This window comes from Oreochromis niloticus, linkage group LG7, assembly GCF_001858045.2.
Source record: "Oreochromis niloticus isolate F11D_XX linkage group LG7, O_niloticus_UMD_NMBU, whole genome shotgun sequence".
Lineage (NCBI taxonomy): Eukaryota > Metazoa > Chordata > Actinopteri > Cichliformes > Cichlidae > Oreochromis > Oreochromis niloticus.
In genome coordinates this window covers 5,948,798-5,961,321 of record NC_031972.2, presented here as the reverse complement: position 1 = coordinate 5,961,321, position 12,524 = coordinate 5,948,798, and the positions used below count along the sequence as shown (strand labels likewise).

The 12,524-nt window shown below is 39.0% G+C and overlaps 1 protein-coding gene across 2 annotated transcripts in view; it reads right to left on the bottom strand.

Moving 5' to 3' along the window:
• Positions 1–4,491: 4,491 nt before the first annotated feature.
• The window catches only part of syt9b (synaptotagmin IXb), a 55,358-nt gene continuing 47,325 nt past the window's right edge, over positions 4,492–12,524 (bottom strand). For both annotated transcript variants that reach the window (XM_003439428.5, XM_025909274.1), the window contains one exon: positions 4,492–12,009. In XM_003439428.5, coding sequence (XP_003439476.1) covers positions 11,932–12,009 — 78 coding nt within the window. In that variant the 3' untranslated portion in view covers positions 4,492–11,931. The remainder of the gene's footprint in view (positions 12,010–12,524) is intronic.

Genomic DNA, 12,524 nt, shown 5'->3' with positions numbered 1-12,524 from the left:
TGGTCTTATATTAGATTCTCATCCAAAATGTGAGAAACATATTAAAAAAACATTGGTAAGTTTGGAACCTTTATGCACTCTGTGATTTTCTTCTCATTTAAATTAATGTGTAACCTACAGTATTGGTCACAAGCAGCATCTCAGGATTAACTGGGGCAAAAAAAATCTCTCTTTTACCCCAAGAAGGTAGTAATGTATTGCTGACATTGTACCCTGAAATGCACATCTTTCATTGTAGCCAGGTTTCATGTTTAGCACCACTTTCTGTTACTCCACACTAAGAGGGCATTAGCTCAGGTTTCTGCATGTGTTTCCACCCAGAGATCGCAAACAAGTTAGTAACTCAATGTTCAGTGACAGGAAGAATATAATAGATCTCCATAGTGGTGCCATTAGCATGCCTGAGCAATTACAGTATGTGTGCGTGTGTGCACATGTGTGTAGCACAGCTGATGCTTGTTTGAATCCCATCGGTGATGATGTGGTTGCAGACAAGTGACCTCATTTGCTGCTCTTTCAACTAAGTGCTTCTTACTGGTGGGATGATCCCGGAACTGCCTCCCAACCCCCTTTACCTCTCTTCTTCCACCCGTGTTCTTCCACAGATCAAACACATGCATGCAGTCTCTATTTAATGAGATGGTAAAAATGGAGCAACGTTTACCCCATCCTCTGGTAATGAGTTCTCGATCAGAATAGGCAGCATTCGTTCATTTAGTCGCTCCCTAACAGCACCTTAAAAAAAGGACAGTTATGTTCTGGTTTTGCTTGTTTACAGCTATAAGCCTTATTCAAGCAACCAAGATGACCATGAACAGTTACATAGCATTGAGGATCAACTAAGAATGGCTACATACATGCCACACACAAACCCAAACTTGCAGAAATACACAAACTAATATCATGAAATCCGGTATTTATTCTTAGCCCATGTTTTATGTGCAGTGAATGATTATAAAGTTGAGTATGAAATCCTCTTAGGCAATTAAAGGTTGATTGTGCAAGTTCATCTGATTTTGGTTTGCTTCAGCCCGCCTGTAAATGTTTGGCTGAATGAATTAAATGGGCCTTTCAGGTTGAATGTGGTATCCTTAGTGATCTGTTAAAATGGGAATGGGGAGATAAACGGCACAAAGCAACAGAGTGTGGGAGTGTATTCAAATTAAGCCATAGCTCGACACCTACATGTCTGCATAAGCAGGATGAACAACTCTGACAGCATTTGTGATGAGTACCTCCAAATTTCTAAAGATGTTACAATTTAAAGCAAATTTTTAGTTGAGGTTACAAATGTTTAAATATCACTATAAAAGATCAGATCAGCCGGGTTGAAGAGCAGAGATCTCCCTAAGCAAAGAGCAAAAAGAGGGTGTTTGTGTGTTTCTAGACATTATTGAATCTTACCTGATCCGTTAAAGCCAAATTAGTATTCATTGGAGACATGGTCTAAACAGCAGCACTGTTAATGTTGGTGGCTTTTGAGGTTTTCCTCAGGCAACGTTTGAATTAAATGTTAACAGCTTACAAAAGAAGGAAATGGTGATTGTGAGCACTTGGAATGTTTTGCCTTTGTAGTGACTCTATGCAATCAGCTTTTTTTGGTAGATATCCAAATGTCTTTATATTTATGCAGCCAATAGTTATTTTATATTATACTGTATATATAAGTTTGAGAATGACCACAAGTTGTGGTGTTTTATCCTGTTGGTATGTTCTGTTGACTGTGTAGTAGCAATCCATCTATACACCCCTGACTACAGGTACCTTAGATAGCTACAGGTACCTTGGTGTTCATGTGAACAATAAACTGGACTGGACTCACAATTCAGATGCTCTCTACAGAAAAGGGCAGAGCAGGCTGTACCTGCTGTGGAGACTCAGGTCTTTTGGAGTGAAGACCTTCTATGACTCTTTGGTGGCCTAAGCCATCTTTTACTGTGTGGTCTGCTGGGGCGGCAGCATCTCTGCTGGGGACAGGAAGAGACTGGACAGGCTGATCCGGAGGCTCAGCTCTGTTCTAGGATGCCCTCTGGACCCAGTGGAGGTGGTGAGTGACAGGAGAATGGCGGCTAAGCTCTCATCCCTGTTAGACAACATCTCCCAGCCCATGCAGGAGACTCTGACAGCACTGAGGCTGCGGCACCAACGATGTGGGACGGAGAGACTCTGCAGGTCTTTCCTCCCAACTGCTGTCAGACTCTACAACATGGTCTCTGCAGATGGCCACACATGTGCAGACAAACACACACACACATCCCATACACAACTGTAACTGTCTACCTGATGTGCAATATTACCAAGTGCATACCATTTTCCCTACTATAACAGAGCATTTTTATTCTATTTTGTATAGTACTTTATTCTATTGTATAAAGTATTTTATTCTTGTTGTATAGTATGTTATTCTATTTGATCTTATCCTATCCTATTGTGCTTTTTCTTAACTTTTACTGCTCTTAAACTTGTACTTTCTGCTGAGACTCAAACATTTCCCATGTGTGGGACTAATAAAGGTTTATCTTATCTTATCTTATCTTATCTTATCTTATCTTATCTTATCTTATCTAATCTTATCTTGTCTTATCATACAGTGCTAGCTATGGTCAAAAGCACATAGCAGCCATCTGATGCCAGAAGTGAGGAAATTATTTAAAAGCTGCACAGGAAATACATGTGGTATTGTAGTATTCTGAAAAATAAATTGTCCTGAAATGACTGCAGCTGTCTTCAAACCAAAATTGCACTTCAGCCTGGGCCATACACCCCCAGGATTATCTCCTGCTTTGCTTCTTCTATGGCATTGCCATTTCAGTTCTGCTAGCATCTTACTTGAAAGGGTTTTTGTTTGCATTCATACAAATGGATAATACATTCATTGTGATCTATTCTTTAAATCTGTCAACTGTACTCACTGAGCAAAATCAAAAGTTAGTTTGGGCTGAAACCTATCCCAGCAGTCACAGGGCTAACAGAGAGACAGACAAACATTCACACCTACGGGCAATTTAGAATCACCAGCTAACTCCACTGAGTGCATGTCTTTGGTCTGTGTGAGGAAGCTGCAGTACCCAGAGGGAACCCACCCCCAAACTGGGACCAGTCCCAGCTTGGAATCTGAACTTTAAGATTAGACTTTAATTTTCCCTTTTTTGATCAAGTTTATAGTGGATCAGGGTTATCTCATTGAACTTATACTACTATAGGCTGCTCAAGCTACTCAGGGACATCCCATAAAGGAATTAAGCTCTTCTCCACTCGCTCTGTCTTTAACGCCAGCATTGCAATTTGTCCTTTAGTTATGCCGTGTTTGTTGTTTTCTCATCTGTTCTCTACTGTGAGAGAGCCTGAGGCTGGCTCTGCCAGAGGTCTCCTCCTGCTAAAATTGAATTCTCCTTTCTTATTGAGGTTCTCACTCTAATGTTGTAAATCTTTACCTTAAAATATAACGTGCCTTGAGGTGTCTATTATTCTGCCTGGTGCTATGAAGATAAAACTGAACTGCATGTAAGTACTATTAGTTATGTTTCATTGTTTTCCTCTCACAACTGATGTAATACTGTTGTGTAAGATATAAAATGTTTGTTTTTCTTTTCTTTTTTTCCCCCTCCAAGGTGTTTTATCTGTGCTCAAAACAAGACAACATTCAATCACAGCACTATAAGCACAACACTTTAGTATTTCAGTAGAAAAAGTTGGAAAACGCAGTGTTCAATTTATCTTTTATAATACAGAAAATTCATTCATTCGAGCAAGATCATATTGAATGTCAGTGGAATTAGCAGAACCACAAAGGCCAATGACTAAAGTCATGATGATGAAAGGCATATTACAGTAAAATGTAAATGTAACTGTGTAGCCAAGGTTACTCGCTATTGATGGTAAAATCTTCACAGGCTTTTTTTTGAAAGAGGCAAGGCCAGGTGTCAAGGAAACAGCAGAAAAATATTGCAGTGCTACGCTTTTCAACAGAGGAGCTTCACCAGATGTACCCTGGCAAAGGTGATTTTCAAAGGCTAATAGCAATACATGCATACTGTATATACATATAGATTAAAAAGAACAGAGTTTTAATGCACTTTAGTGTTGAATTCACTTTTTAGACCTGGAAACTACGTCCATGTTTTATATACACTGTTTGTGAATTAGCCCTAGCATTGCAGTCGACATGTGTGTGTGCTGGATGAGCCGATTAAAGGAAGACAACTTTGTGTGCAGCTACCATCTCACACCATGTGGCAGCATGTTCACTCGCCTCATACTTGATGGTATAGGCACAGTATTACAGCATTTTGTTGGTGGAACTGATGTCCACCAAAATAAAAGACAAACATGACTACAAATTACTTGCATAAATAAGCAACTATTTGCTCTATAGACTTCATATGTCAGTGTTGTGCTCACAGGTTGTGTCTGCTGCCCCCAAGAAAAAAAGGAAAAGAATTTGTACCAGTTTATGCTGCGTGGTGGAAGATTGATGACCTAAATACAGGATGCAGTAGATGACGAAGTGTTTATTTATTAAGAAAAGAACAAGTACAGGTGGTAGAGAAACAGGTAACAACAAATCTATAAAGCATGGGAAGCACAGGGAAAATCAATGGATACAGCAATGCTAGTGGGACGACTCGATAAAGGGCGAGGGGAAACAAAGACAATAAATACACAAGGATGTGGGAAAACAGTAGGGGAAGACAGCTGAACCTAGTCATGCAAAAAATAAAAAATGAACACAGGAATTAAACTAAACATCAAACACACTAGATGCTGGTTACCAAAATAAAACAGGAAATAACCAAACATGGGGACCATCACTGGTGGAAACTTTACACAAAGGTATGAAACACTAAATATAATATTTAAAAAAAAACAAGGACCAAGGAGAGAGCTAATACACATGGGAAAAAAGACACATGAATATTTACCCAAAGAAATACCAAGAATCACAAAGTCCAAAAGCCCCTCAAAGTCCCTGGGTAATAAAACCCAGAACAACAACAGTTTGCTTGTTTGTAATTTAAAAAAAACAATCAAAAAAACAATGAAAGCAGCAACAGTAACGGTTGGCTGTCTGAATGTAGTCCCTGTTTCCTGAAGCAACAGAGTATGAAAGAAAATTCAGTGTGACTGCAGACAGCATGCCAGTGGTGCCCAACCTACGGTGAGACATGTTTTCATAAGACTCATCTTGCACTTATGCACCCATCGCAGCCATCACAACATCAGGAGCGATCACCAGAGTGCAAAATATCCACAGAGCAACACATACCTCTCAGAAAGTGCTTTGCAGCCGCTTTCTACAAATTGCCTTCAAGAACCCAACAGGGATAAATTAAGCAGACAAATTGGCACCATATGCAGCCTGAAGGTGCCGTGCTATTGGATCATTTCTAGTGCCTGTTGATAAGTTGAATTACATCCAAGAAGCACTTTATCTTCACTAATGCGCCTTTATTTTGAAATGGGCCCCAGATTTGATAGTAATGAATGATCTGCGTCTTGAAATTGTAAATCCAAATGGTTGATGATGTTGTCATGATCAGCATAAATGCTGTGTCAGCATTTTGTCTTTGTGGTTTCATCTCTCTCACAGTTGAGAATCTTTCTGGCTCCCCTGGTGCCTTTGTACGCTCCGAAATTGAAGTGTCATCCCATTGAACGTGTAACACAGGAAGCCTCAAACAGAATATTATCCCAGACATCACTCCACACCGTTGCTGCTTTATAGTCTCGCTGTTGAATCAGCCATCTCTTGTCTTTCTGCTGTGTTTCTGTCCGCTCTTCATTGTCAAACTCTCAACAGCAAGACAACCAGGGAAATCTGGTTGATTGGCTTAATAACTCATTTTGTTGAAATGTTTTCTTCTCATTTTGCTTCAGCAATTTGGCAAAGAGTGCCTCTTCACCACATCTTTTTCAACAGTGAAAAAATATCCTTTATGTTTTTGAACGTAAACATACGTAACACACTGTTTTAGACTATAAAAGAAATCGCCAACAAAAAAAAGTTAAGAAACTGTATGCTTAACTACAGATATTTAAAATTATGCAATCTCATTCAATCACAAAAACAAATGACAACTTAGGAAGTGAATAGTACTGTATATACTAACTTGTTATTACATGTGAAAAACCACATGGAAATGTCATGGTATACCCGCAAGTGACACGCTTGCATTCTTATTTTAGCACATTTTATGATAAATATGCTAAGAAAATGTGAGTGATCTAAATTAGTAGACATTCGTACACAATATTGAGATTTTGTGCGACTCAGATACATTTTTGTCACATTCTTGTGCCCCACACACTTACAGGAACACAGATTTAATTAACATTTTAATATCCCTGAACACAAACATTGACCAGGAGTCATTGATCACAGCACTGCTAATTTAAGGAACTGAGGTTAAACGTTAACAGTCCCATTAGATGCTTGCATTGCACACTTATTCTGCCCTCAGAAAAATTAAGCACATAATAGCAATAATAAATATGCACACATCAACACAAAGGCAGAAAAAACAGATAACTCAATGTAAGCAAAAGTCCTTCTATAAACTACTGTACACGATTAACCCTTATGCGTGTCCCTTTTTTCACGAGGGACGCATAAGGGTTAATTAAGGCAAACTAATTAAAATTGAGTAGGGATTTGCTTTTGCAGTGGGTTCTGCAGGAAACCCTGTCTCTGTCTCAGTGCAATCTGAGTCTTCATCTTCATCTTCTTTGTAATTATTACACATTACTCGTTTTCTCAAATGTAATGCAATACTTAGTTGCCAGAGAAAGTGATTCATAATTTGTGCCAGTGAATGTTTGGGGGTTTTGTACATTATAACAGAGTGTAGTAAATTGTTTAGCCATTACACCGCAGGAGGATTGATTTAAGGGTCTCCACAGTCAGAGAGTTGGTAAAAAATGGCAATTACTACATTAATTATTTAGAATTAATAATTATCCCTGACACACAGAGACAAGATCGATCAGGTCCCACAGCAAATGACATCCTTTACTGCACAACTATGTCATGAAAAGTCTTAGTTACAGTCAAATTATTTGAAACATAAAGTGGCTTCAGGTGACGTAATCATAAATAGATGATAGAACTATTGCGTGTTATTTCTTTTTTAATTATGCAGGGGCTTCTGTAACACCGGCAGATTAAGTTAAAAAAAAAGAGGAGGGGGAAATCAAATCACGGCAGTAATGATCTGAGCGTGAGAAGCATCACAATAAACTTGACTGGCACACTAATGAGATGTACGTCTGTTTGAGTTTCTCTCGACTCCAGTTACAGTTCTAAATTGATTAGAAACTTTTGAGAGCCTCGCCAGAAAAGGAGCAAAATTAGCCGTGTTTTTCCCCAAATGCTTAAAATAAACTACCTTCAGGCTGATCTAAGGAGAGACTCCCTGTGTTGTTATGTGAATTTTCTTCTCTGAAGAACAAAATTGAATTTTACCATTGGACACAGCCATGGTTTCTTGTAAACAACATATAAAAATAGTTCCAACAGGGGGTAATATTACACACTTTGTGGACAATTTTTTCTTTTATATTTTTTTAAGCGGTCAGGGGCTTCTGAAGTGACAGAAATAGTTGCAAAAGAATGAAACGATAGAGTCTGAGAAAGACGACATACAGGATGCAACTCCACCAGTTTAGATGATATTAAAGTGTCCTTTAAATGCTGTGTGCCTTGGCTATAACAGACTTATACTTTAACCTCCAGGAAGCCACTTTCAAGTGCCCATGTTACAAAATTCTGTGGTAAAGTTTTGATTTAGGCTTCAATAAAATTAAATACAGTTTCCTGGTATTGTAGGAAGACACTGACAACTTCCTCCACCCTCAAAAACTCATCTTGGGTTAATGTGGAAAACTGTTTCCATTTTGGAGAATGTCACTGCCACCAAGAGAATCTTAATAATGACCGTAGCTGCCAGATTGTTCTGCAGTTGCTAGGATAACTAGAAATGAAACACCTGCACATGAATCCAGGAGTGGCAGAGGAGACCGAACGAAAGTTTGAGCATGTGAGTGACTATGTAATCACTACGCAGGGTTTAGGGATCATTATATTTTCATGATAGACAGGCATTAAGCTGCTGTGGCAAATATTGCCACGTTAACAAATGCACAAGACGAATAATTTGTTCATAAATTACAATAGCCTGAAGTAACTTTTTGTGCTGACAGTAACTGCTGGCGGAAGCACCTTGCAATAACTCCAACAAATGTAGTTGGAACCTGGACGTCATCTCCCCAGTCAAAACTGCTCATGTTACAACAGACAAAACTGAACCTTAAGCAGATGGATAACAACGTTATTTCCACACACAACCGAGGCAGCATCAAACCGCTTACTGAGTGAGAAATACAGATCAGATCATTGCAATAGGGATTTAAATGCATTTGTATTTTTTTAAAGAACAACTAATGACTGAGAACAGATGTCGACACAACGTGTCCTACACGCATAGACTAGTTTTACCAGAGCTTATTTTGAAAAGTAAATTAATAAAAAACACTTTTAAGCTAATTCACTATCCTAAATGAAACAGCGTAGTGATTAAAAGCATTGTGAGATATCTGGGCAAAAAAAAAACAAAAAACGATTAGCTGATGAAAATTGGAATATTTGACTTTGTCAGATGAAAACATGGCTCCAGTGCTCATGGGGCCTGTTTAATCATTGTTTGGTCTAGCTGCTCTGAAATTATATGTAAATGTTCCCTTTGCAGTTTGTCTTAAAAAACATTAAATCAGAGCTTTGATATCCTATCGTTTAATGTGTCCAAATTCTTGCTAATTGGAAAAATATTCAGAGGAGGAACACCAGACCCAGACATGTTGATATTTTAAATGTCGACATTTGAGTGGGCGTGAGGTCCTAGTGCAGCAAATGCAACACTGAGGGTGTGTGTAAGAGAAAGTGTGTCTGTCACAAGGTTTTCATAGGTCTTTCAATCACAGCACTCTGTTGGGAGAGCTCACAACACAGGTGTTAGCAGAAGGCCTGAGGGGGAGACACGTGTTTATATCTGTCTCATTCATTCTCTCTCTGAAGCATCTTCTCGCTGCATCTCACACTCCCCATAAATCAATCCATGCTATATATAGAAATATTTATTAATAACATCTGAATGGACAATGTACACACTCTGCCTTGGGTTCATAATACATCTTGTGTTTACAATATGATTAGTATCTCACAACAAAAAAGATATTTATTAAAAATGACTCTGAAAAAAATGATGCATGCATGGTACCTACAAACACAGAAGAAACTGTTATTCGTGACAGTGTCCAATACCGAGCCATAAACAATACTGGTATTAATCTGAATTTAAACAGATTTTTGTTAGAAAACGAACAAACACTGGCTTATTAAATTACTATCACAGAGTATGGTTCCAGTTAAAGAAAAGCAACATTGAGTGTCATTACAGTGGGACAGGGCAGCTTCACTGTGGAATCATTCAATTAACTTAAATGGGACCTGTCATGCTCATTTCCAGCTTTGTTTTATTTTATCAGACTTTACTAAAGTAGCTTTGCATGAATCAAAGTTTTAATGCATGCATTGTCTGAAACAAGCCTTTTTAGCTCCTCCCTTTCAGCCAGATTTCTTCTGATTGGCTGCCCCTCATGACTTGAGCTGTCAGAGCTGTGTGCTAAAATGACCACATTATGGAGATGCCCTCTGTCTGACATCATACAGATCTAAGAACAGATACATCTTTTGGCACACAGGGATTACTATTTTAAATGTTGGCCATCTTTATTATAAACATCTCCTATTGTAAATCTGTATATAACAGAAAACAAAACAAACATTATAGGACCCCTTAATTGCAAAAGCTCCTCACTTCTCACAAATTATTAAGAGTTACCACCTTCATTGTCTTCTAAACACCTCTCTAAATTGGAACACTGAATGGCAAACTGGCAAAGCACATCAAAAAGGCACAAAGGAGTCCCAAAGGGGGTTGCACAATAACATCTGCAGTCACTGTGTAGTCCCTAAGGATAACTGATTTGTTACAACATGGGTTATATTTTTTGTAGCATCTGGGAACATGGTGACATCACTACAGGGGGCAGAAAAACATGAGCAGTCACATAATCAGACAAACTACAACAAGCCAGCTGTTTATTCAGAGTATTTAGATCGCCTCATTCGGCATGTTGAATCAAAGTGAGCTCATGTTGGCAGTAATGCCTCCTGTAAAAGACCCTTTTCATTCAACTGGCTCTTTTCCCTAGACCACAGGTCTGTAACATCCACAGTGAATGTCAATCGGTTGCATATACTTTGATTAACTGTGAATTGTAAAAGGAATTTGCAAGATTAAAAGCTGCACGAATGTATATCTTTACATTTACATGTAATCTTGCAACATGGAACATGTATCTCCTTAGCTCAGGGGTCCCCAACTCCAGGCCTCGAGGGCCGGTGTCCTGCAGGTTTTAGATCTCACCCTGGGTCTACGCACCTGAATCACACGATTAGTTCATTACCAGGCCCCTGGAGAACTGCAAGACATGTTGAGGAGGTAATTTAGCCATTTGAATCAGCTGTGTTGGATCACGGACACATCTAAAACCTGCAGGACACCGGCCCTCGAGGCCTGGAGTTGGGGACCCCTGCCTTAGCTACTGAAAATAACAACTGAAGTTTACAACCCCCTTTTGCTCTGTGGAACTTCTTTAGATCTTACAGTCTACGGATTTCTGTTTATGTTTTGTTTTCATGGCTCATCAGCCTTGTTTCCAGCAGAAGCGCACAGCTGTTTCCACTGCAACAGCTTTAAAAACAGTCAAAACCTTCAGTCAGCATTTATCTGCAAAAGTGTAAAACATTTTCCAAGAGTAACCATAACAGACGAGACACTAAGTACAGTACAGTGTCAACCATAAGTCATACAGTTTAATGTAAAACTTTTATTTCATGTTATTAATGTTTGTGCTGAAATTGTAATTGTAAATTCTTGTAAAGCCAAATAACATTAGTAAGTAATGATGATCATTATGTATTTACTTTAGGTGAGATGAGTGGACTGCCCTTTTTCCACTGATGACAACTTGTGTTTCCTTAATTATGACCACACCCTGTTAAAAAAGGATGCCAATTTAACATGCACTAAAAATGTTCATTCTGACATTTTACACATTCTTCGATCAAATCAGCTCCTCTTCCATTTTACTTCTTAACAGGAAATCGTCTTCACCAAGTGAAGTAAAACTGAGGTTTGCATTTGAATCTCCTCTGTTCGTGTCCACTCCAGCTGCCGCTGATAGAGGCAACACACGATATAACCAAACGCACACAACAAATAAAACTTTTAAAAGAGCTGAAATGTGTTGATCTGAACAGTGATGCTTTCTAATTCTGCAACTCGCCTTTCTAAATCCTACTACTGAGCAAATATGTTGCCTACGATAGCTGATCACTTGCACAAATCAACAGTCACAGCTGTGCATATTCACCTAAAAATATAATATTTTGGTCCACAAACTGCAATTTTCCTATAAACAAAAAAGAGGCATAAGCTGAATCTGTTAGATAATCTGTTAATACTGTCAGTAACAGCTCAATATGACAAAAGTACCGTACTAGTTTAGTTGGAATGTAGTTAAGTGTTTATTTGGTTGTGAAGACACAAGAGGAAGTAAGAGGAAGTGGGAATTAGACTTTGCTCCAGCCTTAGCACACTAACACCTAGTTCAATCTAATGACACACAGTTTGAATATTGGCTTATAGCTGATGTTAGCCCACTGCTGCAGCCACTTCTTAGCCACTCTTTGTACTGTATGTTTTAACATTAAGTAGGACTGTCTGTTGGCCCGTTGTTCTACCACCCTGAGGCTCTATATCTGTGTGCGTCTGTGTGTGTTGGTGTGAGTATACTGGTGTGTGTGTGTGGTTATGGTGATGGTGGCGTCTTCAGGGAATTGGTGGATCCTCCTTGGCTTCCACTCACCGTCGCTCCTTGTCCGACCCACTGAACCACAACACAGAAAGAGAGTTTTAGTTAAAGACCAAAGGGAACGAAAGTCTAGAAACTTCCAAAGACTGGATTGACACACTCAGTAAATGTGCATTATAAGCCAGGATGGTTTGCATCCAAGTTTGCTATGACTGTTGGGTTAATTGGCAGACCTTAATGTGCTTTGAAAGTTGTGGCAGTTTTTCTAAATAGGGAGATTTTTCAGATTTGTCCAAGTGGAAGCCTCTGCGCCTGAGAAATCAAGAACTACATGTGGAAATGCCCTTCAAAATTAAATGGGGGTGGCTCACCTGACACATATCTATATAATGAGTCAAGTCAGTTAGTCAACTAGCCTCAGATTCAAGAGGTTGCTCTCAGTCCCATTTGTTAAATCCTCTGTCCTTCAGTTCTGCATGAGACAGGGCTGTCACTCCCAACACGTTGAACATAAAACCATATGGTAATGAGTGCAAGGTGAGGTTTTTCAATCCAAACCACAATATCTTTGTTATGGTAATCAAGTAGTT